The 25,883-nt window shown below is 45.6% G+C and overlaps 2 protein-coding genes across 5 annotated transcripts in view; one reads left to right on the top strand and one right to left on the bottom strand.

Moving 5' to 3' along the window:
- The first annotated feature begins 725 nt into the window (after positions 1-725).
- On the top strand, positions 726-5,205 carry METTL7B (methyltransferase like 7B). Its single transcript, XM_027855087.1, has 2 exons — positions 726-1,348; positions 4,467-5,205. Exons 1-2 carry the CDS (start codon positions 851-853, stop codon positions 4,701-4,703), a joined length of 735 nt encoding a protein of 244 aa, XP_027710888.1. The 5' UTR covers positions 726-850; the 3' UTR covers positions 4,704-5,205.
- Positions 5,206-5,302: 97 nt separating this feature from the next.
- The window catches only part of ITGA7 (integrin subunit alpha 7), a 29,349-nt gene continuing 8,768 nt past the window's right edge, over positions 5,303-25,883 (bottom strand). For 2 of the 4 annotated variants that reach the window (XM_027855083.1, XM_027855085.1), the window contains exons 5-25: positions 25,279-25,410; positions 23,531-23,738; positions 23,047-23,240; positions 22,781-22,869; positions 22,499-22,626; positions 20,046-20,141; positions 19,539-19,600; positions 19,244-19,413; positions 17,723-17,872; positions 17,477-17,592; positions 16,786-16,975; positions 16,621-16,701; positions 16,441-16,520; positions 16,214-16,288; positions 15,880-15,982; positions 14,583-14,759; positions 14,241-14,357; positions 9,121-9,234; positions 8,466-8,564; positions 8,237-8,362; positions 5,303-6,066 (exon numbers count right to left, since the gene is read on the bottom strand). In XM_027855083.1, the coding sequence (XP_027710884.1) occupies positions 5,836-6,066; positions 8,237-8,362; positions 8,466-8,564; positions 9,121-9,234; positions 14,241-14,357; positions 14,583-14,759; positions 15,880-15,982; positions 16,214-16,288; positions 16,441-16,520; positions 16,621-16,701; positions 16,786-16,975; positions 17,477-17,592; positions 17,723-17,872; positions 19,244-19,413; positions 19,539-19,600; positions 20,046-20,141; positions 22,499-22,626; positions 22,781-22,869; positions 23,047-23,240; positions 23,531-23,738; positions 25,279-25,410 (2,738 nt within the window). In that variant the 3' untranslated portion in view covers positions 5,303-5,835. Of the gene's footprint in view, positions 6,067-8,236; positions 8,363-8,465; positions 8,565-9,120; positions 9,235-14,240; positions 14,358-14,582; positions 14,760-15,879; positions 15,983-16,213; positions 16,289-16,440; positions 16,521-16,620; positions 16,702-16,785; positions 16,976-17,476; positions 17,593-17,722; positions 17,873-19,243; positions 19,414-19,538; positions 19,601-20,045; positions 20,142-22,498; positions 22,627-22,780; positions 22,870-23,046; positions 23,241-23,530; positions 23,739-24,862; positions 24,983-25,278; positions 25,411-25,883 lie in introns of all 4 variants that reach the window. The other 2 variants (XM_027855086.1, XM_027855084.1) reach the window with 2 other exon arrangements.

Below are 25,883 nucleotides of genomic sequence, written 5' to 3'. Positions count from 1 at the left end.
TGATGGATTGATCAAGGTTGTTCAACCACTTCTATTTGCTCTACACCTAAGTACTTTTTAAAATTATTTTCTTCAATTAAGAATCACTCATTTTTTCTCCCTCCCAGCTCCCACTAACCCCTGAAAAAAGAAAAGCTTTATAACAAACAGCAAAACAAATCCCCCCATTGTTGTTGTGTTGTTTTAGTTGTGTTCGACTCTTTAAGACCCGTTAGGGGTTTTCTTGGTAAAGATCCTGGAGTGGTTTGCCATTTTCTTCTCCAGATCATTTGACAGATGAGGAAACTGAGGCAAATAAGGTTAAGTGACTTGCCCAGGGTCACCTAGCTAGGAAATGTCTGAGGCCAGATTTGAACTCAGGTCTTCCTGATTCAAGGCTCAGCATTCTATTCACTGTACTACCTAGCTACTCCATAATGAATTTTTACTGAATTTTTACTGAAATTTTAACAATTGGTTGTCATGAACCAGTGTGAGCTGATTCCAGCACGCCCTTGATTCTAAATATCTGTACAACATCAGGCCACTGAACAGTGTTCAAGGCCTCAGACCAGGCCCCCTTCCCCCAATGTGGAAAAGTATTATTTTTTTAAAAAGGGGGGGGAAGGAGGGGAGCCTATTGCCTTCTGGAAGAATTCCAACTAAACTCCACCTCTTTCCCCATCTCACTCCCATGGTCCATTTAGTTCTGTTGTTTAGGGAATGAGGCCCTGTAAACAGAGAGTAAAGTTCAAACCATAAACAAACATTATAGTGGAAATAGAGACAAGAGTTTAGGAGTTTAAATAGTGCCAGGCTGAAAGAAGAAATCTACTCACAGAGCAACAGAGAGCTCACACAGGACCCCACTATGGGTATCCTGATTTTTGTTCTCCAGACGGTCCTGTGTATTCTGACTCTGCCCCTTCACCTGCTTGCCCTATTCGGCTACTGGCAACCTATATGGAGTAAGTACTTTCCCTATTTCATGGCGACGCTGACTCCCAGGGCCAACCAGAAGATAGGGGGTAAGAAACGGGAACTCTTTAGCCAGATAAAGAAGTTGGCTGGAGCCTCTAGGAAGGTGACTTTGCTAGAACTCGGCTGCGGCACGGGTGCCAACTTTGAGTTCTACCCAGCCGGCTGCAGGGTCACCTGCATAGATCCCAACCCCCACTTTAAGAAGTTCCTGATGGAGAGTATGACCAAAAACAAGCACCTTCAATATGAAGAGTTTCTAGTGGCTCCAGGAGAGGACATGAGGCAAGTGGCTGATGAATCCATGGATGTGGTGGTCTGCACCCTGGTCCTGTGCACAGTCCAGAGCCCAAAGAAGGTCCTACAGGAAGTCCAGAGGGTGCTAAGGCCGGTGAGTAAGATGGCTACGGGCATGGGTGTGAGGGCCATGAAGTGAGTGATGAGAAAAGGCCCTGAGACTGCAGAGGTGCAGGGAAATTAGGTCAATGATAACAAAGTCCTTATTTCTAGAGATAATGGAATCAGAGGAGCAAGGCCATCTTGAAGGAAGCAGGGTAGTTACCCAGTCCTGTGCTATCATGAGATCCTTGTGCTTTGGGGACCAGAAACTACAAAGGTCAGGGAGGAGGTCCTTACTTGGTGTTTTGAAAAACCCAAAATATTTATTTGAATACAATTTTCCAGGAGTGGTGAGGTAAGGCCCTAAAGACTAGGTTGGATGTCCTGATATCAACTCTTAGAAAATAATGGGGATGGGGCACACAGTCCGGTGTGCTTAGGGCATAAGAGCTTACATGTCCTCAGATCCAACTCCCTCGTTTTACAGAAGGGGAAGCCGATATAGAGAGATTAAGTGACTTACTCCTGGTCAAGCCAGGCTACTCACTGTCTCTCATTAGGTCAGCTGGAACAAAGGATGGGGTAAGCCTGAACAAAAGGAAACCTTTCATCCTACGACAATCCCCACCGCCCATCAAGGGTTCCTACAACCTCCTCTTCCCAGCCCCAATAGTCCAAATCCCAATTACAAGGGGACCAAACGGCTTCACTGCTGAGAAGGACTGGGTGTCACTCTGAGTATCATCATAAGATGAAAGATTTAGAGTTGAAAAATACCTTATTGATGAGTGAGTCAATCCTCTCATTTTATAGACTGAGAATCAAAGTGACTTGCATAATAAAATAATAATAATAATAATAGCTCATATTTAAAAAGAGTTTTAAGGTTTTCAGTGTTTTCCACACAAGCCCACAAAATAGATTTACAAGTACAGTGATGCCCTTTTTACAGACAAGGAAACTGAGTTTCAGAGAGAGTGATTTGTTCAGTTACACAGGTAACTGTGTTACTGAACGGGTTTGAGTCAACACTCAAACACAGGTCTCCTGACTCTAGGTCCTGAGTTCTTTTCATATCCTGGTAAGCCCCTGAGGAATTAGAGGAATATAATGTGGGTCCCAGGTACCAGACTCCCACAGAACTGAAGGGATTGTCACTGAACTAAAGGGGGAGATGGGGGCAGAGGAAAGAAAAAGAACATCTGCCCCAAGGGTCTGTGTGGAAGAAATAGTACCTCAATAAACTTAACTATAATTAAAAACTTGGCCCCTCTGTCATAAGCTCTCGCATTTGCATAACTCTTAATCTGCCAAAGTACTTTCTGAATTATGAGCTTATTTGACCTTCCCGACAGCCTGCAAAGAGGGTAGGGTGGATGTTATAATCACAAAATCTCAGTGTTAAAAGGGACCTGAGTGTTTCAGGATTTCTACCAATCCTGGTTCCTCAGGTGTTCATTAAACATGACATTTTGAGGAAATGACCACACACCCCCTCCCCATCCAAGGCACAAATAACTTTAAAATATCCTCAACAAGTATTCATACAGTTTCTACTTCCGGGGATGAGCAACTCAGTAACTCACAAGAAAGTCCAAATATCTGGGGAGAGTTCTGGGGATTAGCAAGTTTTTCCTTATATAGAACCTTTCCATAACTTTCACCTATTTTCACCTATTAGTTTGGTCTTCTGAAGTCACACAAATTAAGCCTAATAATATTAATCTCGTGTTCATATATCATTGTGAGGTTTGCAAAGTCTACTCCTCACAACCACCCCTGTGAGGAGATAGTATAAACATTTTGATTCCTCTTTTACAGATAAGGAAAATTAAGTCCTGAGAAGTGTCTTGTCCACCTTCACACAAACTAATAAATTTCTGAGGCTTTGAACCCAGGTATTTGAACCCAGGAGGTGGTGCAGCACATAGAGTGCTAGGCCTGGAGTCAGGAAGACTCATCTTCCCAAGTTCAAATCTGGCCCCAGACACTTACTGGTTCTGTGTCCCTGGGCAAGTCACTTAACCCTGTTTGCTTCAGTTTCCTAGTCTGTCAAATGAGCTAGATAAGGAAATGGCAAACCACTCCAGTATATTTGCCAAGAAAACCCCAAATGGGGGCACAAAGAGTCAGACATGACTGAAAAACGACTGAATAACAATAATTTGAATCAAAATATCCTGACCCCAACCCTAGCAGTCTGTCTCCCGTGCATTTCTACCTCTCTAATGCATCTTAGGCAAGATGGCCCTTCAAATATTTGAAAACAGCTATGTCACCTCCTACCCACACCCCACAAGTATCTTCTGCAGGTTAAGCATCCCTACAGCCCAGTTTCTTCAATTGACAAGGTTTTGAATCCTTCCTAAAATGTGGAGATCTGAACCAAACACAATACACCAGATGAGGTTGAACCATTATCCCAGCTATTCTACCAAACTCAACACACCATCTCCAGCCCGATAACCTCCACAAACTGACCCCTCCCTCCCCCATCATGCTTGACCTTATTCCCTCCTCCTCCTCTTCCAAATCCTTATCATTCTTTGAGAATGTTAAGGCACTTAGGTCATGGGCTGCCATTTCCATGGTCTCCTCTGGTTCCCCCCAATTCCTGATGCTCTCTTCCTCCTCAGATTTTCATAGAACTCTTTGTCAGATCTCTCCCTTTATTCCTTCACCCTCTGTCTTGTATTTGCTCATCTGCGAACGTATTGTATGGGGTTGTTTTCATTGGCTCCTACCACTACAGTACCTTGTACGTGGTAGGCACTTAGTAAATATTTGAAGAATCAGAATTCTTGGATGAAAAAACTAAGACACCAAGTGGTTAAGAAATTTACTCAAGCGAATTCATGGCAGAACCAAGATTACAAACTAAGACCTCTGGCTGGGCAGAGGCAGGGGCCTTCCCACTATGTCCGCAGATATACCTACCATTCAAATATTTGTGAATTACAAGGAGCAAGGACTTTGACTCAGGGGAGGGAGGTGGGTGGAGGAGGAGGAGGACTAGAAAGGACTAAAGGGAAAAAAAGTCTCTGACTCTACCCTATCTTTCCCAAAGGTTATAGTCCTCATTTTAAAAAACACCTGGGGTTGGGGGGGTGGAGGAGTTGAAAAAGGCCCACCCCTGAGTGACTTTGTAACTATTCCCCTCCCTGACAAAGGGAGGCATCTTCTTTTTTTGGGAACATGTGGCTGAGCCCCCTGGAAGTTGGGCCTTGATGTGGCAGCAGGTGGCCGAGCCCACTTGGAAGCACATTGGCGATGGCTGCTATCTCACCAGGGAGACCTGGAAAGAGCTGGAGAGAGCCAAGTTTTCTGAACTACAACTAGAATGGCAACCCCCTCCCACCAAGTGGCTACCGATTGGTCCCCACATCATGGGACTGGCTGTGAAATGATCTTAGGGCACCAAGCGACCAACTGGATTATTCTGTGCCTCTCTTTGCCCACCTGGCCTGTTCTCTGTCTTACAGAGAGGACCCCACAGAAGGAGATGCCATGACCTTTCATTCTCTATGCTCACTTCCCGTTTCTCCTTCCTTAACTGGGCCTCCTCACTTCTCCTTCCCTCTCTGCTGCTATCTCACCAAGCCCCCTGGTCCTCTTCAACACCCCCTCCCAATAATCCCTCCTGCGGCTCGACCTCAAGACCTCTGCGCCTCTTCATCTGATCAGTTCTTCAGGAACTGATCCCTATAATGAAGTGTAGACCTATCTATACATATCTCTCTCCTTTCTTCTTCTCTCCCCTCTCTCTCCTCTCTTTCATCTTCCTCTCCTCTCTCCAGGCTGCTATTTCAATCTTCCTTCCTCCCACCCAGATTTCCTCTCCTCTCCCCAGCCCCAACCTTACTCATGTCATCTCTCCCCTATCTCCCTAATAAAGCCTGTGTCCAGAAATCGCTGGATTGATCTGTCAATTCCACCCCACACCCAGGGTGATGTGGAAAATATAGGAGCAAAGAACTAGGCCAACAATATCGGGGGGCATGGGGCAAGTAAAGGGGGCCCTTTGTATGGTACTTAAATATTTTTTAATAAATAGACAAAAGCCACTGAGACAGCCCAGAAAAGTGGGATCTAGGGTTTAGGGGTGAGTCCCAGAGGCAGCCTCTCCCCCTCCTTCCTACTAGGGCTAAGGCACTTCCAGGGAGGCACTAGGGATTTGGTTTTTCAAGAATTATCAGAAGTAAAGAGAACCATGATTCTTTCTCTCTCCCCATCTAAGTCAAGATATCCTTGACAAGGTGGTCCTGCTTCCTCTCTCCTGGATACTGCCTCCATAAGTTCCCAGAACCAAGGAGGATAGGATGATGAAGGGAGAGAAGGGAGAGAGATCAGCAAGGCAGGGGGAGAGTCAGTGATCCTGGACCCCTTGGGTAAGCCTGCTCTGTGGACAACCACTCTCTCTGCATCCATACTCCCCACGTTAAGGAGGCATCTCTAGGAAGATGGAGGGAGGCAGACTGGCTTTAGGATCAGAGAGAAGGTAAGTGGCAGAGCCATGCCAGGGAGAAGTGAAGAGCTGAGCTAGGCACTTCCCAGGTCCGGATGTCCACTGGTTCTCAGTTCCGAGTGTCCATCAGGACCCAGGATAGGATGTCCATCAGTACTCTCTCTCCGGGGGCTGCCCCAGTTGTTCCTCAAGATGGTTCCTGTCTTCTCCTCCTTGAATTGCTGCCGGTCCTCACGGGGTATCTTTACCGCGTGGTATTGGGGTACTGTGGCCTCGGGGTACCGTGCCCGCTTGAAGAATCCCACCTAAAGGAAGATCCCCAGAAGTAAAAGGTTAGAAAAACCATGGCCCCAGGGGCATAGACACCCTGCTCCAGTGGGCAGCACCCCCTCTCCTTCCTCAGGGCAGAGGAAAGGTACACGTGTTTCAATTATAGCAGGAGCAAGAGAGGACAGACCACAATCAATACAGGCCCACAAATATTAACTGGCAAAACAGATATAAGTACTGTCTGGTCTGAGTATACATGGGCCAAGGAAGCATTCTCTCAGAGTTCTTCCTTCTCCATGGGTCAAAGGGATCTGAGATTAGGGTGAGGAGCCAGAGATAGAGAAAGAAAGGTGAGGTTAGGGAAGTTCCTGTGCTATAGCCATAGGAAGCTAAGTAGCTGAGTGCACAGAGCTCTAGGCCTAGAGTCAGGAAGATGAGAGTTCAAATTCAGCCTCAGACACTAACTATGTGTGACCCTGGACAAGCTACTTCGCCTCTATTTGCCTATTTTTCCATCTGTAAAATGGGGATGATAATAGCACCTACCTCCCAGGATTGTTATTATGGATAAAACGAGAGAATATTTGTAAGGCGTTTTACAAACCTTAAAGTGCTGTATAAATGCTAGTTATTATAATAATTAGAATTCTCACCTTCCTCGACACCAGGGGCCCCATGGTAAGACATCATGATCCTCTTTCCTCTGCCAGTGGCTGAGGCTATTTCTCACACAGACTGACTCCTGTCTACTTCTCCGGCTGGGGTGTCCCACTCAGGAATTTCCCATCACTTGTATACTTACCCCTCTATGCCTCCTACTGAGGCTGGCCCATTATACCTGCACTTGGGCCCCTTACATGTGCCTGAATGGCTCCACTGGACCCCTTTTCAGGCTCGCTGGTACACTCATACTTCTATAGCACATTAAGGTTACAAGGTTATTTTCTCTCCACTAGCCAATGAAGAAGGGAGTGTCAATCTTGTACCCGCATTTTACAGATGGAGAGGTTGAGACTCAAAAAGATACAGTGGTCACACTGGTCTTAAAACTAGACCTCCTGACTCCAAGCCTAACACTGCCCACTACACCATACCACGTGGGCTTATATGCAGCACATTTGTAGACCCTACACGTTCTCAGACTTGCAAATGGGACAGAGAATCCTGAGACTAACCAGAATCGTGACCCTTGTATACAGCAGCTGGGGACCAAACCACATGCTCAAACTCCCACAATCCTGTGCCACCCCTCCACAGGCTAGCTCACACTCACCCCTATACACTCATGCCTCCTGGAACATACATGCATGTTATCTCCCAAATCTCCCACATGCTCACACTTTCCAGGTTTATGCACACTTATTCCACCATCCCCAAAGCTGTATATACTCACCCTTCCACACTCAGGCAAGGTCCTTCCCTCCCAACTCTTGCAGGCTCACACACACACTCCTGCCTCCTCGTTTCCCTTTGCACACTCGTGGCCCCTGAATGCTGAAGGGACCGCCCTCCCCCCAGGGATATGTGCACACATACACACAAAGTTCTATTACCCCACAGTGCCTGGGCCCCCTTGGTCTGCGGCTGAAGGCTGCACAGCCAGATGGGCCTGGTGATAATTGGTGGTAAAGTACAGGCCTTGGCTGCTCCGATGAAAGAAACCACACTGGAGTATTGGAGGAGGAGAGGGTCAAGAGAGAAAAGGGATGGGAAGGTCCAAGGGTGGGGAGGGGGATGGAGGGAGCAAGGGGGCTGGCATTTCTAGAATCCCTGGAATATTCTGTTTGTCTGAGAGAGTCACATAGTTCCATAGGATTCCTGCAAGTTTCAATGGGAACAGGGGGTAGAAGTCCCAGGGTTGACTTTATGAGGGGTCACCCTCATCAGACAAGTTTTATCTTCTCCAAAAAGTTCCAGACCATTCCAAAAGCCCATCAGAGCTTTAGTGTGGATGAGGTCAGACAGGCATGAGTCTTCATCAACATGTGTGTCTCTTTTACCTTCATACGTGTGATTCTGTGTTCAGTCCCTCCTACAGAGGATTCTCTGTCCGTCCCTTGACTGGGCGGGGGGGCGGGGGGGGGAGTTCTAAGCTCATTTTCCATGTGTGCCTCATGTGTTTCTAAGTACCCTCAGACTTCCCCGGGGTCTGGGAGCCCATCAGGGCCACCAGGCTTGCTGACCTGTCCCCAGCCTCATTCTCACCTTCCACATGAGAAGAACCAGCAGAGCCAGCACCAGGATGCCAGCCAGCACAGCCAGGAAGATGACCCACCAAGGGACCCCGCCAGCCACCACAGCCATGGGGTCTAGGTACACAGCCACAGGGATCTGCAAAGAGAACAGTTAACCAAATGGCAGGGGGAAGAAGGGGAGAGGTAAAGACAGGAAGCAAGAAACTGTTCTCCTCCCACTTCCAAGCCCTGGGCATCACCTCTGTAGAGAAATCTCTGAACTTCAGATTCTGTACAGATGACTTGACAGTGATATTGGCTCGGACAATCAGATCCAGGGACTTCACTTCTGTGTATTCCTGGAATTGGAGGACAGAGAGGACAGAGTCCAATGACACCTCTCCCTACACACACACACACACACACACACACATACACACACACACACACACACACACACACACACTGTATCTAAACTCCCATGCCTCTCTAGGGTCCCATCTCCTAATCTCCCAGAAGTTCCATACAATTCAACAATGGTAGTTATTAAAATACCTACTATGTTCAAGGTAGGATGTGCACAGACGAAAAATAAACAGTTTTCCAAGGTTTCAGAGGTCTTTAAATTAATCCACAGTTCAAGTGAAAGCCAGCCCAGTGAAAACAACTGTCTGAGTTTCTAACAGAGCAGGAAAAAATGAGGTAGCCTCTGGTAGAGGAAAGTAGCTTTGCTGCTCTAAGGTCACCTGTTCCTACCCCTGCTCTTATCCTGAGCTGTAACAGTGTTTGGGGCTGAGATGAGGAAGGCAGAGAAGGCAGGCCCAGAGGTGCAGAAGTACCAAACAACTTGGGAGGTTCAAAGATGCCACAGAGAGAGGGGAAGCTCGGGTACCCTTGACACCCAGTACCCTTTACCTCCAGGAAAGTGCTGTTCCATAGGCGGCCCCAGACATGGAGCACAGCCTCCCGGTCAAAGCTGTAGAGTGGACAGCTGTAAACAATACAGTTGGCAGTGCCGTCCTTACAGTCCTAGGGACAAATACAGAAAGGCTCTATTGTCTGACCTCACTACACACACAGATATCCAAAACCACCAGATCACCTTCTTCCCACCACGTTATTTGCTCCAGGCTCAGAGTTTCCCATAGGCCACCCCCACCCCACCCTCCACTGCTGTTTCCAACACTTCACATTTTTCCCTTTCCCCTGTGCAGGGAAGGGAGGACTGTTCTCAGGCATAACAGATCACTTTGGCAGTCTGATGACGCCTATGGATCCTTTCTCATGAATAGTGTTTTTAAATGCACAAAATAAAATACACAGGATTCCAAAAATAAACCAACCATAATGAAATATAGCTATCAAAATGTTTTTTAAAAATAAATTCAGAGGGGGCAGCTAGATGGCACAGTGGATAGAGCACCAGCCTGGATTCAGGAAGACCCGAGTTCAAATCTGGCCTCAGACACTTGACACTTACTAACTGTGTAACCCCGGGCAAGTCACTTCACCCCATCGCCTAACCAAAAAAAAATTCATAGACCCCAGATTAAGACCCCCCCAAAAAAATCCAAGGTAATAATTGACTTGCTCGTTTAGCCCCAAAGAAGAAAACCAAGAGCAATATGGATGAAAGTTGCAAGGTTTGATGTCATTAAAAAAAACCCTTCTTAACAATTTATAAATATGTGGTGGGAAGCTTCAAAAGTAGCGGGTTTGGGGGAGTCTACCTGCCAAGACAAACCCAGGAACTATATGAACACAATTACAAAACACTTTTCATACAAATAAAGTCAGATCTAAACAACTGGAGAAATATTAATTGCTCACGGGTAGGCTGAGTCAATATAACAAAAATGACAATTCGACCTAAATTAATGTACTTTTTCAGTGTCACACCAATCAAGCTACCAAAAAATTATTTTATAGAGCAGAAAAAAAACAATAAAATTCATCTGGAAGAACAAAAGGTCAAAGAATATCAAGGGATTCAACGAAAAAAAAAATATGAAGGAAGGTGGATTAGTAGTACCAGATCTCAAACTGTATTTTTTTTGGGGGGTGAGGCAATGGGGTTAAGTGACTCGCCCAAGGTCACACAGCTAGTAAGTGTTATGTGTCTAAGGCCAGATTTGAACTCAGGTCCTCCTGAATCCAGGGCTGGTGCTCTATCCACTGCACCACCTAGCTGCCCCTCAAACTTAATCATCAAAACCATCTGGTATTGGCTCAGAAATAGAGTGATGGATCAGTGGAACAGATTAGGTACACAATACACAGTAGTAAGTGAACATAGTAATCTAGTATTTGACAAACACAAAGATCCAGGCTTCGGGGACAAGAACTCACTACCTGACAAAAACTGCTAGGAAAACTGGAAAACAATATGCCAGAAACCAGGTATAGACAAACATCTCACACCATACACCAAGATAATGGCAAAATGGGTACATGAGTAGGACATAAAAGGTGATATCACAAGCAAATTAGGGGAGCATGGAAAATTTTACCTGTCAGATCTATGGATAAAGGAAAAATTTATGACCAATCATGGGAAGTAAAATGGATCATTTTGATTACATGAAATTAAAAGAGAGGTTGTACAAACAAAACTAATGCAGGGAAAACTGGAGGGGAAATTTTACAGCAAGTTTTTATGATAAAGGCCTCATTTCTCAACTATATAGAGAATTTAGTCAAATTTATAAGAATACAAGTCATTCCCCAATTGATAAATGCTCAAAGGATGTGAACAGGCAATTTTCAGAAAAGGAAATCAAAGCTATCTCTAGTCATGTTAAAAAATGTTCTAAATCATTATTGGTTAGGGAAATGCAAATTAAAACAACTCTGTGGCATCAACTCATACCTACCAGATTGGCTAGGACAGAAAAAGGAAACGACAGATGTTGGAGGGGATGTGGAAAAATTGGGACACTAGTGCACTATTGGTGGAGTTGTGAATTGATCCAACCATTCTGAAGAGCAATTCGGAACTATGCCCACAGGGCTATCAAACTTTGACCCAGCAATACCACTACCAGGTCTGTATCCCAAAGAGATCAAAGGAAAAGGAAAAGGACCTATATGCACAAAAATATTTATATTTTATATATTTATTTTTTTGTGGTGGCAAAGAATTGGAAATTGAGGGCACACCCATAAATTGGGGAATGGCTGAATAAGTTGGGGTATATGATTATGATGGAATACTGTTATGCTTTAAGAACTGACAAACAAGGGCCAGTTAGGTTGGCACAGTGGATAGAGCACCAGCCCTGGAGTCAGGAGGACCTGAGTTCAAATTCAGCTTTAGACACTTACTAGCTGTGTGACACCCTGAGTACCTCCAAAAGGAAAAAAAAAGAAAAAGAAAATGATGAGCAAGATGTTTTCAGAAAAACCTGGGAAGACTTATATGAACTCATGCAAAGTGAAATGAGTAGAACCAGAACATCCTACACAGTAATAGCAATATTACAATATTATATGATGATTGACTGTAAATAATATAGCTATTCTGATCAACACAATGATCCAAAGTAATTCCAAAGGACCCATGATGAAAAATGCTATCCACCTCCAGAGAAAGAACTGATGGAGTTGGAATACAAAGGGATCCAGGATACCAAAAATATTAAAAACCCTACTCTGTATCATCCATGTGTTGCCCAAAATGGAAAAAATTTAAACAATTAGAACTCAAGTCAAGAAGACCTAAGTTCAAATCCAGCCATCGGCACTTACTAGCAGTCTGACCCTAGGTAATAATAATAATAATAATAATAATAACAATAACAATAATAGCTAACATTTATATAGCACTTACTATGCACTAAGCACTTTATAAATATTATTTCATTTGATCCTCACAACAACCCTGGGAGGTAGGTATTATTATTATCTCCAGAAGAAACTAAGGCAAACAGAGTATAAGTGACTTGCCCTGGGTCACAAAGCTAATAAGTGTCTAAAGCCGAACATGAACTCAGATCTTACTGACTACAAGCTTGGCATTCTATCCACTGCACCTAGCGGCCTTACTCTCTGATTCACTTCCCTTATCTATAGAATGGGAATAATAATGGCACCTATCTTGAGGATCAAATGAGATAATATTTGTAAAGCACTTTGCAAACCAAAGCATTACATCAATGCTAGCTATTATCATTAGAGACCGCTAGGTGGCGTAGTGGAGAAAGCACCACGCCTGGAGTCAGGAAGACCTGAATTCAAACGTGAAACGCTCAAACATGAAAATGCCTCAGACATTTACTAGCTGTGTGACCCTGGGCAAGTCACTTAACTTCTATTTGGCTCAGTTTCGTCATCTGTAAAATGGGTTGTCGTGAGGATCAAATGAGATAATATTTGTAAAGCGCTTAGCACAGTGCCTGACACATAGTAAGCACTATATACATGTTAGCTATTGTTATGATTAAGTAGTTGCAGCTTCTGGACGAGTTGCAAATTCTGATCCCTCAGAGCCTGAAGAATTATTGCAAAGTCTCCACAAATGCATATCCACACCAAGCATGGTTATTCTTATCTTTCTTTAATACCAACAAAATATGCAGCATTATTCAATACAACAAATGAGCAAACATACCTTCTGCGGACAGAATAATGCCTCTCAAATAATCATCTTACTATTTTTCAAATGTATATGTGGTCGTGAAGAGAATATACATTTATTTAAAAGCATTATTGAATTCATTTATTTTCTCAATCAACAAATACTGATATAACCCAATTGCTATCACGTAGTGATCCTGGAAATTTTTTTTTTTACATTAAAAAGAGTCCCTCATTGTTCCAAACGCTGAACTTCTACCAATGGACCCTAAGATTTCATTAGTAATTTTGGCCACCATGATGACTCTTACTGAGTTTGAAGTCTACAGGTCTTTTTTCATAACTAACTACTGTCCAACTGCATCTTCCCCATCCTATACTGGAACAGTTGATTTTGCTTTGACCTAAACGCAGGATTTTGTATTTATTCCTACTACATTTCATCTTGTTTCCTCAAGCCAATGGTCCAGCAAAAAATATATGTGTGCCATTGTTGCCCTCATCCAAATCACTGTCAAAAATGAGACAGAGAAAGAGAGAAAGAGACAGAGACAGAGAGACAGAGAGACAGAGAGAGAGCCAAAGGATAGAGTCCTGTGAAATCCTACTAGAGACATCCATCCCAATTTACATTGATCCATTAATTAGTACTCTGGATCCAGACATTCAGCTGGCAGTGCAACCTAACTGTACTAAATAATCCAGCCTACAACACTCCATCTTGTCCACCTCCCTTCAACATTTATATGCAGTTAGCTTTCAATTATCTAAAACAAAAAAAGGAAAAATCTTCCTTGATTTTTTTCCTTGATATGATTTTTTTTTTAAATATATATTGACCTTCCTAATTCAGGTAACTATTAAATGAGTCTACAGTCTCTGAGCTCAAAATGGCAGGGTCATGGGAGGTTGCCTAAGATACTGAGGAGGCTAGAGAAAAATCAGCTCAAATTAAAACCTTACTTGCACAAATAAATCAGAACTAGCTAATCAGCTATCATCAAATATATATTCACTCGTCCATGCATGCTTAGTAAGCCTCACTGAATCATTCTGTGGGCATATGTTGCTTCTTCTAATCTCAACACCCAACCTCCTGGGAGCTCTCCCAGGACGAGAAAGCTGTCATCTCCTGCCTCTGGACATCCTTCTCATCTCTACCCACCATAAGGCTCTGTCCACATCATGGTGCTGATTTTCACTACCAGGTTATGCTGGGCACCTGCCCACTACAGGCTCATAAGATTTAGAGCTAGAAGAGATCTTAGAAATCATCCATCCCAGCATCTTGTTTTACAGATGAAAAAACCGAGAACCAGAGAGGCAAAATAATTTGCCCAAGGTCGCACCTGTAGAAAGTACTAAAAGCAGCCTTGAGCAAAGATCCCGTGATTCATAATTCAAAACTCTTTACCTGTGGCATTCACCCAGCTCTCGCGTCTTTCCTGCATTGTCCTTACCAGGGTGATCTTTTTCTTCTTCTCTGCAGAGGCCACAGGCCACCAGAGGCCTGAACTACTGGATGTGGGCTCTAGCTGTTCCAGCTCACGCCTCTTTCGATCTCCACTATCCCAGGCCTAGAGAAGGAACACAAGGAGTCCCAAACTCAGGGCCTCAGGGGAATGCTCACTCTTTTTCCTTTCCCAGGTTAGATGAACACTGGGAGGGACCAAGATTAAAAGTGTTGTCTTCTCCACCCCTAGACCTATAAGATATCCTCCCCAAGAGTTTAAGCTCCATCTACTTAGCTCCAGCTACCACCAATCCCAAGCCTCTTCCCTCAACCCTAGCCCCAACTATACCAGTCCAAGGATGTTGGCTTTGGGGATACAGTTCCCCTGCTGCCCAGGTGCTCGACCACCCTCCAATTCCACTCGCATTGGATATAGAAGCCACTTCCCATTGGCAATCTCGTGTGGCCACATGATATTCAGGAAAGCTGAGCCCAGAGTGTTCAGTGACTGGCCCTGGTTAGAGACCTGTGGGGACAAAGTAGAACATGGAAGAGGGATTCAGTGACTATGCAGGACCTGGCACTGCCTGCAGAGTATACAAATATGTGTGATTGTAAAAAGGTAGAGAACTGGGAAGAGAGGCCCAAAGTGAATGGGAGGACAGTGAGAGGTGGGCCAAGAAGGGGAGAAAGGGGTCAGGGCAGCGATTCCATTGAAGATTCAAGAACCAAGCCTGTGTACCGAGTACTATGACCTGGAGGGAAGGCTGGAGATCACAGCAGGGCAGGAAGAGAGATCCAACCTTGATAAGGACAAAAGTCTGGGAGGCGAAACAGACATCCCCTCCTCCCACTCCAGTCCCCCACCTAAGGGATCAGGGGAAATGCATGTCTCTTCACTGTTCAAGGGCCACCATTCCTCTAGAGCAGGAATTCTTAACCTGAGGTCTGTGAATCTGGCTTTTTGAAAATATATTTTTGATAACTATTTCAATAAAATTGGTTTCCTTTGTAATCTGATGTAACTTTATTTCATGCCTTTAAAAACACATTTCTGAGAAGTTGCCTATAAGCTTTATAACACCATGGCCAAAGGGGTCCATGACACCCACAAATAGGTTAAGAATCTCAGGGGCAGCTAGGTGGCACAGTGGATAGAGCACCGGCCCTGAAGTCAGGAGGACCTGAGTTCAAATCTGGCCTCAGACCAAACACTTGACACTTACTAGCTGTGTGACCCTGGGCAAGTCACTTAACCCCAAATGCCTACCAAAAAAAAAAAAGAATCCCCGAGGGGTGAGATCGATTCAATCCAACTGAATGAATATTTATCAAGCACTTGCCCCATACAAAATACTATGCTAGGCCCAAGTCTAAGCCACCTCAATCAGGCCCTTTTCCTGGAGAGAATCCCCTCCCTTTACAGGTGAGGAAATGGAAAGCCCAGACCAGTTAAGTGATGTGCCCAAGGTACACAGGTGGTTAAGAGGGAAAGTCAAGATTCAAGATTCCTCCAACTCTCCTGCATCATTCTCCTTACAAGGAGTCTGGGGTGAGTAGAGCAGCGCTGGGCCTAGCCCTGGCCCAACCAAGTTCGTGAATAGAAACGGACAGAGTGGGAGAGGATGGGTCTGAGGATCACTCACCATGATCTCATATTTGACCTTGCTGCCCACGTCCCTCTCCGACTGCATGGCCCTCTCACCCCTCACCACACCAGAGAAGAAGAGTTTCTCAGGGATTACTTTCCTAGGGAGAGAGAGGGGAGGTGGACACAGGACATGGAAGAGGAGAATAAGCAGAGAAATTAGGAGGAGCTAAGTATGGCAGTGAGGGAGCAGTGAGCACTCGGTTAAGGTTGAGGGCCCAAGGGGAGGAGAATTAGACGAAGTCAGAGCATAGAAGCCCGTAGAGTGTGCCCCACCCCCATCATACTTCCCACTCAGCAAGATATCCTCCGAGAACACTGGAAGTACTCACCCGGCTATGGACAGTGGTAACTCAATGACTACTCGGGCACGGGCAGTGACGGGATGCAGCTCCTGCTCGCTGATTCTGGGGGGGTGGCAGTGGAGACAGGGTTGCTGGAGGTGAAAGTATAAACAACACAGGCTTCCAAGCCCTGTCCACCCTAGAAATGGCAGGTAACCCTTTCCACTTCTCTGTGACTTCTCCCAGCCCCCACATGGCAATGCCCCTGGTCTTACGTGGCCAGCAATATCTCCACCTCTAGTTTAGTGGTTTCAATTGTGATGCCTGAAGTTCCAAGGATAAGGTAGAAGGTAACCTTAAGGGCGTGGGGAAGGGAGAGTGAAGAAAAAGGACTGAGTTTTGAGCAGTCCCCATACATGAGTACAGGGGGCAAAGAAGTAGTCAGAGATACTAACCTGGGCTCCTCTCTTCATGGGGTTCCCCAGCTCACACTCCACTCGAGAAGCATTCTCATTAGACAGACAAAGAGGCTTTTCCTAAAAGGTAGACAGAGTCATGTTAAACTGTCGGACATCCCAATCCCTCTACTCCTTCCCAAGTGTCTATCATGGGGCCCTTACCGCAGGCTCCAGAGCCCGCACCCCCACATAGTGCAGAGAGGTGGGAAGGGAAATTAGGAGCTGAGCTTCATGGGCATCATCTCCATCAGCCTCAGGGTGGGCCGGGTCTGAGGGCAGATTGGTGACAGTCAGCTCCAGACCAATGACTGGCTGACCACTCAGGGCAAACTCAGCCGTTCCATCTTTATCCCTGGAAGAGTTAGAGACGACCTTCACTGCAGAAGCCATTCTCCATATCTCTGTCTGTCTCTGATCTCACCCCACCCAACCCCAGTCTTTCTCTGGTCTCCTCCCTTCAGACTCCTACCCCCAGTTCATCCCTCTTTCTGCCTCCTTTTCTTCCACCCTATCTTTTCCCTCAATTCACCACATACTCCCTGCTACAAACTCACAACCCAGACCCAAAATATGGGATCAGCATTTGCTCTGGAGGAAAGCCCATCAGCACCCTTTACTCTGGCTCACTTAAGGCTTTACCCTATGAATGAGAACCTCCTGGTTAACCGCTCTCCATTCTGCTGCTGTCTTAGTCCCTCTCATCTCAGTCTGTCTTATTTGGGAAAAGGAATGGCAGGTCTTTCTTCTTCAAAGACTTCACATGTAACCCTACCACCTCTGAGGCTTCTATTCTGTGACCCAGACACCCTGGCCTCTTCACTTCTCCCATCCCCTCCCTCCCCCACTTTCTCACATTGGCAGTGGCTGGAACTCTGTGTCCCCAACCCGGGCACAGAATCGGGCACGGGTGAGCTGCAAGTTGCTCTGGCAGATCTTATCTTCTCCGCAACCTTGCTTGAGGAAGTGAATCTAAGGAAGATAAAGTAGAGAAAGAGGGGAAAATCACTAGAAAACGCTCCTTCTAGCGATGGGTCTTCCCACCCAAACACACAGAGCCCCATTCAGGGCAATGATCACACACACACACACACACACACACCTCTGCCCTATGGGTACTGGGCTGGTGGGCATTAAGGATGGGCGCCAGTGGAAGCAACTCTTGTCCGGAGACCTGACGCTGGACTCGGGAAGGCTGGAGGCTGTAGGATAGGGTCACTATGACAGCCCGAAGCTTGTCCTTGACATTCTCCTGGGAAGGCAGATGACAACAGGGAAGAAAACAGGTTCAAATGGGGCATACATGCAGTCCCCAAGTCTTCAGTCTTCCTCATGTCCCAGCCAAAGGCCCAGTTCTGACGCAACTTGGGCTAAAGGAAGCTGAGAGACGCAAGAATGAGGCAGGCTGAAGCTAGAGAATGTCCAGTCTACAGAAAGGAGGACTGGAATGCTCTGGACATTGCCCTGGATGAAAGGTTCTTAAAAAAAAAAAAAAAGAGTTTGGACAAACTGTGTATAACAAAAATTCACAACTGCAGACACGTCCCTTTTCTATTCTTCTTTGCATATTGTCAAGTTCATAATAAAACAAAAGAATGAGTCTATGGAAGGAGCACAGCCTATTAATCCTCTGGAGAAAGATCAAGAAATAATTTTCTAAATTTCCAAGAGGTCCATGGATGAAGATACCACTACCAGTAATAACTATATATATATATATATATATATATAATTATATATTAGTATTAATAATAGTAATAAAATTAGGATGTATCAAGAGATACATGTAACTAGAATAGTCTTTCAAGGTTTGCAATATACCTTCCTCACAACAACCTGACGAGGTAGGCATTGCAAGTATTATCATCCCCCATTTGGCAGATGAAGAAACTGAGGCTCAGAGGTTAAGTTTACAGCTGAAAATGATACTCAAGGGCAGCTGGGTGGCGCAGTGGATAGAGTACTGGCCCTGGAGTCAGGAGGACCTGAGTTCAAATCTGGCCTCAGACACTTCACACTTACTAGTTGTGTGACCCTGGGCAAGTCACTTAACCCCAATTGCCTCACCAAAAACAAAAAAAAAATGATACTCAGGTTTTCTGACTCTACCAGTAGGCCTCTGGGAGAGAGACAGAAAAGAAGCAAAGGGAAGGGAATAAGCATTTATGTAGTACCTACAATGTTCCAAGCACTGTGCTAAGCACTTTTTGCAAATATTATTTCATTTGACCTTCACAACAACTCTGCAAGGTAGATGCTATTATTAACTCCATTTTGCAGTTGAGAAAACTGAGGCAAGCAGAAGTTGAGTGACTTGCTTAGGGTCACATAGCCAGTAAGTGTCTGAGGCTGGATTTGAACTTGGGTACTCCAGGCCCAGCACTCCATCCACTAGACCTCCAACTGTCAAGAAAGGGGAGTGTCTCTATATCTCCTAGCATGGGAGAAAATCTCATCCATATGGACCTGGGGCACAGACGCAGAAGGGAAATGGAATGATCCTAGGAGAGGATCTGGGGACATTTTTTGAGTATTGGATAATAAACAGAGAGATAGGGATGACTGGAAGAGGAGGGAGCTAAAGGGGAAACAGGAGGAAGGGATGGGTGGAGGGCCTGCTCACCTGCAGCTGGAATGTGGCACTCCCACAGGCTCGGTCATTCTGGTGCCTAAGCCACACAGTGCCCGAGCTCTCGTGTTTCGAGTCAGCAGGGTTTCGATTCAGGAAAGACACACGGGGAACCTGACCCCGTAGCCGCCGATCTGTGTCCCCATCCAATATGTAATTCAGGCCTGGTAGACCGGGAGAAAGGGCTGAGAAACAATCCCAGCCTGCCCCTGTCCACCGCCCACCCCCTCTGCATCCACCCTCACCCACCCAGCCCAGAAAAAAAAAAAAAGCAATGGTCTTCACTCACCAATACTGGGATTGTAGCTGCTGGGATTGGCAATATAGCTGAAGCAGACACTGAGGTCCACGCTACGGGCAGAGGGAAAAGTTCCCTAGGTCAAGTATTGTGAGGACTCAGAAATCCAGATCCTGCCCAGCTCCTTTCTAGGGATCGGCCAGCCATGTACTTGATGAACCAAGTCAAGGTGAGGGAAACCACATTTGGGAAGCAGGGTTAAGGGAGGGAGGAACTGAAACCCAGAGTGTCCAGAGCCACTGGCGCTAGGACCTAACTCTCTTAGGATTTAGAGCTAGGTGGATTAGAGGTTATCTCATTCAACCTCCTGGTTTTAAAGTAAGGTCCCTGGAGATGAAGAGGGACCTTTCACAAGGTCTCTCAGTTTGTAAACATCAGGCAGGGTCTGGACTCCTACCTAGATCTTCTGACTTTCACACTCAGCGCTATTGCTCTGACACCAGCTGTCTCCCTCAGTTGAGCCTGTCCCTCCCAACTCCTCCAGGGGCCCAGCCTCACCAGACCATGTGGCCATCAGCACAGTTAGGCAGGTCTAGATCAATGGCTCGAGGTGAGATAGAGATGTCATGGGAGACATGGAGAACTGGATGGGACCTAGGGATTGGCATGATGGTGCAAGGTGGAGGAGAGTTACATAATTAAAAAGCAGGGAGAGCATAAGGAATACGATATTAAGAAAAGTTACATTATTGCCATAAGAAATGAAGAAAGGAACTGCCACTTTCTGCAGATGATACGATGGTATACATAGAGAACCCTAGAGAATCAACTAAAAAACTGGTTGAAACAATTAACAACTTTAGCAAAGTTGCAGGATATAAAATAAATCCACATAAATCATCAGCACTTCTATATACTACCAACAAAACCCAGCAGCAAGCAATAGAAAGAGAAATTTCATTTAAAGTAACTACAGACAATACAAAATACTTGAGAATCTACCCACCAAGACAAACCCAGGGACTACATGAACACAATTATAAAACACTTTTCACATTACAAAAGACAGGTCTAAACAAGTGGAGACATATTAACTGTTCATAAGTAGGCTGAGTTAATATATTAAAAATGACAATTTCTACCTAAATTAATTTACTTATTCAAAGCCATACCAGTCAAACTACCAAAAAGTAATTTTATAGAGCTAGAAAAAGTAATAATAAAATTCATCTGGAGGAATAAAAGGTCAAGAATATCAAAGGAATCAATGAAAAAAAAAATTTGAAGGAAGGTGGCCTTAGAAGTACCAGGTCTCAAACTGTATTATAAAGCAATAATCATCAAAACTATCTGGTACTGGATCAGAAATAGAGTGGAGTTCAATGGAATAGATTAGGTACACAATACACAGTAGTAAATGAACATAGTAATCTAGTGTTTGACAAACACAAAGATGCAAGCTTTTGGGACAAGAACTCACTATTTGACAAAAATTGTCAGAAAGACTGGAAAGCAGTTTGGCAGAAACTAGGTATAGATCAATAGCTCACACCACATGCCAAGATAAGGTCAAAATAGATACATGATTTAGACATAAAGAGTAATATCAATAGCAAATTAGAAGAACGTGGAAAATTTTCTTTGTCAGATCTGTAGATGAAAAAAGAATTTGTGACCAAACAAGAGATAAAGAAGATCACAGGAAGTAAAATGGATCATTTTGATTACATTAAATTAAATAGGGGTTTTTATAAACAAAACTAATGCAGCCAAGATGAGAAGGAAAGCAGGAAACTGGGGAAACATCTTTACGGCAAATTTCTCTAATAAAGACCTCATTTTTAAATATATAGAAAACTGAGTCAAATTTATAAGACTACAAGGCATTCCCCAACTGATAAATGCTCAAAGGATATGAACAGGCAGTTTTCAGAAAAAACCAAAGCTCCCTATAGTCATACAAAAAAATGCTCTAAATGACTATTGGTTAGAGAAATGCAAATTAAAACAACTTTAGGGTACCACTTCATACCTATCAGATTAGCTAATAGGACAAAAAAGGAAAATGACAAATATTGGAGTGGATGTGGGAAAATTGGGACATTAATGCGCTGTTAGTGGAGTTGTGAATTAATCCAAACGTTCTAGAGAGCAATTTGGAACTATGCCCAAAGAGCTATAAAACTGTGCATACCCTTTGACCCAGAAATACTACTACTTAGTCTGTATCCCAAAAAAATTAAAGAAAAAGGAAAAGGATCTATTTGTACAAAAAATATTTATAGCGTTCTTTTTGTGGTGGCAAAGAATTAGAAATTGAGGGTGCGCCCATCAGTCGAGGATTGGCTGAACAAGTTATGGCATATGATTATGACCAAATATTATTATGACAAGCAGGATGCTTTCAGAAAAATCTGGGAAGACTTATATGAACTCATGTAAAGTGAAGTGAGCAGAACCAAGAGAACATTGTACACAGTAACAGCAATAGAGAAGAATTTGGATCTCAAAAAAGTTTTAAATGAACGTTAAATATTGTTATGTTTAATTGGAAATATTTAAAGAAATATACTAAAATATATTTTTAAAATTATGAAAGAAGTGGTTTCAGAGAAATTTGGATGGATTTCTATGGACTGATGTAAAGTAGGAACCAGAAGAACAATTTATACTATACCATCAACATTGTAAAAACTTATAATTTTGAAAGACTTAAGAATTCTAGTCAACACAATAATCAACAATGATTCCAGAAGACCAATGATGAACCATGCTACCAACCTCTTGACAGAGTGGCAATGAATGATGCCAAACTAGGAATCTATTTTATTTAGCTATCCTTACTGATTACAAGGGTTTTCTTTTTCTTTCCCCAGTGGGGAGAAGAGGTGAGAAGAAGAAAAAATGAATTAGTGATAATTGAAAAAAAATTAATTTAAAAAAGAGAGTAGGGGGGAAGACAGTGGAATTGGGGCCCAAGTCAGTGATCAAAGATATAGTCAGATCCTTACCTGAAGAGGGCAACAGTGTCAGCCAGTGACCCCACCAACAGGTCAGGATAAGCATTCCCGTCCACATCCAGGCCCCCGGACAGTGAATAACCAAAGCTCTCTATGCCAACAGCCTCACCCTCCAGAACCTGGGAACCAAAGACAGAATACTACCCTTGCTTCAGCCTCCCATCTTTTCAAAACTTCTCCAATCACCTCTTCCCACCCTTTTCAGGCCCCTACGCACCCTCACCCCTCCCTCTGAAGCCTGATCCTCATTCCTCTGGACAACCCCATCCTCACCTGAGCAGGTTTGGGGACAACCCCCAGGCTGCTCCCGTGATAGATGAAGACCTTCCCTTGTCCATCAAAGGGGGCACCTACAGCTACATCTGAGAGGAACAAGCAGGGATGGGGAGGCTCAGGCAGGAAAGACAGTCTAGGCCCCCAAATTTCCCTGACCCAACTTGAGTGTCTCTCATCCCCTGACCCAGCCCCTCCCATCCCATCCTCCATTCCTCTGGCCTCTTTATTTTATTATGTCACTCTCTGCTCACTCATGGACCTACCTGGAAAGCCATCCTGGTTGAGGTCCCCCAAGGTGACCACACTGACCCCAAACATGGAGCCAGGAGATCCAAAGAGCCGAAGGGGAGAAATCCCTGCCCAGCGCCCTGCCTGGTTCACATACACATACACAGCACCCCCCAGCTCCTCCTGGCGCTCGAAGAAATAAGGGGCACCAACCACCAAATCTGCCCATCTGGGAAAGGACAGAGAAGAGAGAGTCAAGCTTGGAAAATCCTGCCCAGAACCTTTCCCAGTCCAGGAGGAAGTGGCCAGAGCAAAGAAACAGCAGTCAGAGGCCTGTGCCCTGAACCCTTCCCAGCTAAGTCCTTAAACTCTCCCTGCCCTTAAACCACTACCAGCTAACTAAAATCCCAGAGCCTGCCTTCCCAGTGCCCAGCTGTGCGAAGTGGGCACCTGAAGCCCTTCCGACTAACTCTGGCAGTGCCCCTTATATGCCTGACCCCTCGATATGCCCCGTCTTACCCATCATTGTTGAGGTCAGCCACAGCTAGGGAATAGCCAAAGCCAGATGTCAGGCGATCCCCAGGCAGCACAGCCTCGGGCACCAGACGGCTGGCGCTGTCCCTTCGAAGAATCACCACAGCACCTGTGTGGTTGGCCCTCGGGGCCCCTGCCACAAAGCTCAGCTCATCTGCCCTCATCAGGCCCTTCCCCGAGTCAATGGAAAAGCCTGGGGGTAGGGATCAGAAGCAGGAGAAAAGCTGACAGATAAGCACCTTCACTACCCCCCAGCCTCCATGCACTTCTCAATGCCAGATGTAAGGAAACACCAAGGGAGCGGTGGCCCACCCACTGCTCCCAGGCTTCTGTCCTAGATTCATCTTCCCATCCCTCCTCCAATTGCAAGAGTACAACCACACACTCTCTCCTCCCAACTCTAAAAGGCAAGAGAACTGGGACTCAGGGCTGCCTTCAGCTGCATTGTCGGGGGAAACATCACAGTGGGTGTGGTGGGGACAATTCCAGGGTTCCAAAAAACCCAGATCCCACAAGGCCAAACGGAGTAGGCAACAGAAAAAGTACACGGGGTGAGGGGCAGAGGAGTCAGTTCTACCCCAATTTTTAGATGGATGGGGGGAGAAAAGCCCCTCTCCCCATTCCATACAATGCCCCAAACTCCACGCAGCCCTGAGTATGAATCAGTGCTTTATCTTTCCTGACACCGTCCCCAACTCTTCCTTCTATCGCCCTGAGTAGGAAGCCCTCCAGAGGTTGAAACGCCGTTAGGCAAGGCAGATCTCCCTTCATTCCCACAGCTCCTCATTCCCTCCCCACTGGAGGAGGTGTGGAGATAAAACAGGAAGAATAACTTACCAAAACCCAGGGTGATTCAACCGCATTTTTTTTTCCTTTCTCCCTTTGCCCCCTTCCCATAGGGTCAGGGAACTTTCCTGTGACCTCTAAGGAATGAGCTACCCCACCTCTCCTTACATCTTTGAGTCACCCAGATTACCAGAGAGTTACCCGTGTTGGCCAACCCTCCTCGAGCCTGCTAAACACAGCACTTGCTCTGTTCATAGCAGGGATGGGGAATGGTAGCTCTCCCCTTTTGGACACACCTATAGAATGTTTCCTGAGTCTCCATTCTCCCCTCAGCCTTGTCTTCTCCAAATGCCCCCACACACACACACACCCCCACCAGCTCCATTTCTGTCTCAGAGCCCAAAGTTGGCATCATCTTGGTAAATGGGGAGAAAGGAGTGAAGACCAGTGTCACCCAGGAGGAAGAGGGAATCCTATATGGGTGAAGGCCTCAACAGACCAACAGATGGGTGGGGTGAGGGGCTTACAAACCTAAGTAGCTATTGAGGGCCAAGTCTCCAGCTGGTCCCGTGAGCCGGTCAGCGGGTTCCAGGGTTTTATACACCAGCTGGTCAGGATCTGAGCTATCAATGTTGGTCATAAAGAGTAACCCTGCGGGAGGAGGAGCGGAGGGGGAGAACACCAGGGAGAGGAGGAGAGGACATCCAAAGGCAGGAGGGAGGGACATCGATATGGGGATGAGAGATGGGGACAGAGAGACCAAGAGGCGAGGTAAAGGAAGATAGAAAATGAGAGAAAAGGGGTAACAGAAAGAGAAGTATAAAATGAAGGACAGGAAAAGACAAAAGAGAGAGACCAGTACAGAGACAGAAGGAGGGGAGCATAGAGGGGAGGAAGAGAAAGGAAAGCAAAGGGTTAGAGCAGCCCTGGGCTAGAGAGCCCCATACCAAAGTAGCTGTTGGCAGGGACAGGGATAAGGCGGGGGTCCTGCTCCTTTTCTCCCCCCGCCTCGTAGGGCCCGTCGTCCAAGTGGGCCAGGTCCATGGAGCCCTGGGCACAGAGTTCCACCCGGGCAGTGCCTGTAACAACATTCCCATTTAGTGCCAAGGAGGAGCCACTCAGTCTGAACCCTGAGCAGACCAAACAACTCCCCACAGTCCACCCAACCACCCTCATCCTTACTTCAGCCCCGAGCCTCCTGAAACCCTGCAAACTCAGCATTGCACTCACCAGGCCTCAGCTCAGCCAGGAGCAGCGTGCAGAGAGAGCGTGGGCTGGAGTGTTCATGCATTTGATGCTGGCTTGTGCATGTGTCTGACCGTAAGTGGACTTATCCATGCATTCAAGTACTCATGCTGGGACATTTATTCGTGTGTGTGCTTGTAGGTCCGGGTGTATTTGGCCAGAGGAGGGCACGTCACATGTGCATACATGTGCTGGCCCATATATGCACACACATGTGGCCCGTGCCACCAGGACACATGATTGTGTACATACTGGCTTGTCTGGCCATGGACTGGCCCTTGGCTCTCTCTCTAGAGCAGTAAAGGGT

This window comes from Vombatus ursinus, unplaced genomic scaffold (assembly GCF_900497805.2).
Source record: "Vombatus ursinus unplaced genomic scaffold, bare-nosed wombat genome assembly UNPS02010769.1, whole genome shotgun sequence".
Classification (NCBI taxonomy): domain Eukaryota; kingdom Metazoa; phylum Chordata; class Mammalia; order Diprotodontia; family Vombatidae; genus Vombatus; species Vombatus ursinus.
Note: the sequence above shows the minus strand (reverse complement) of the source record. Positions and strands in the feature narration are given on the sequence as shown.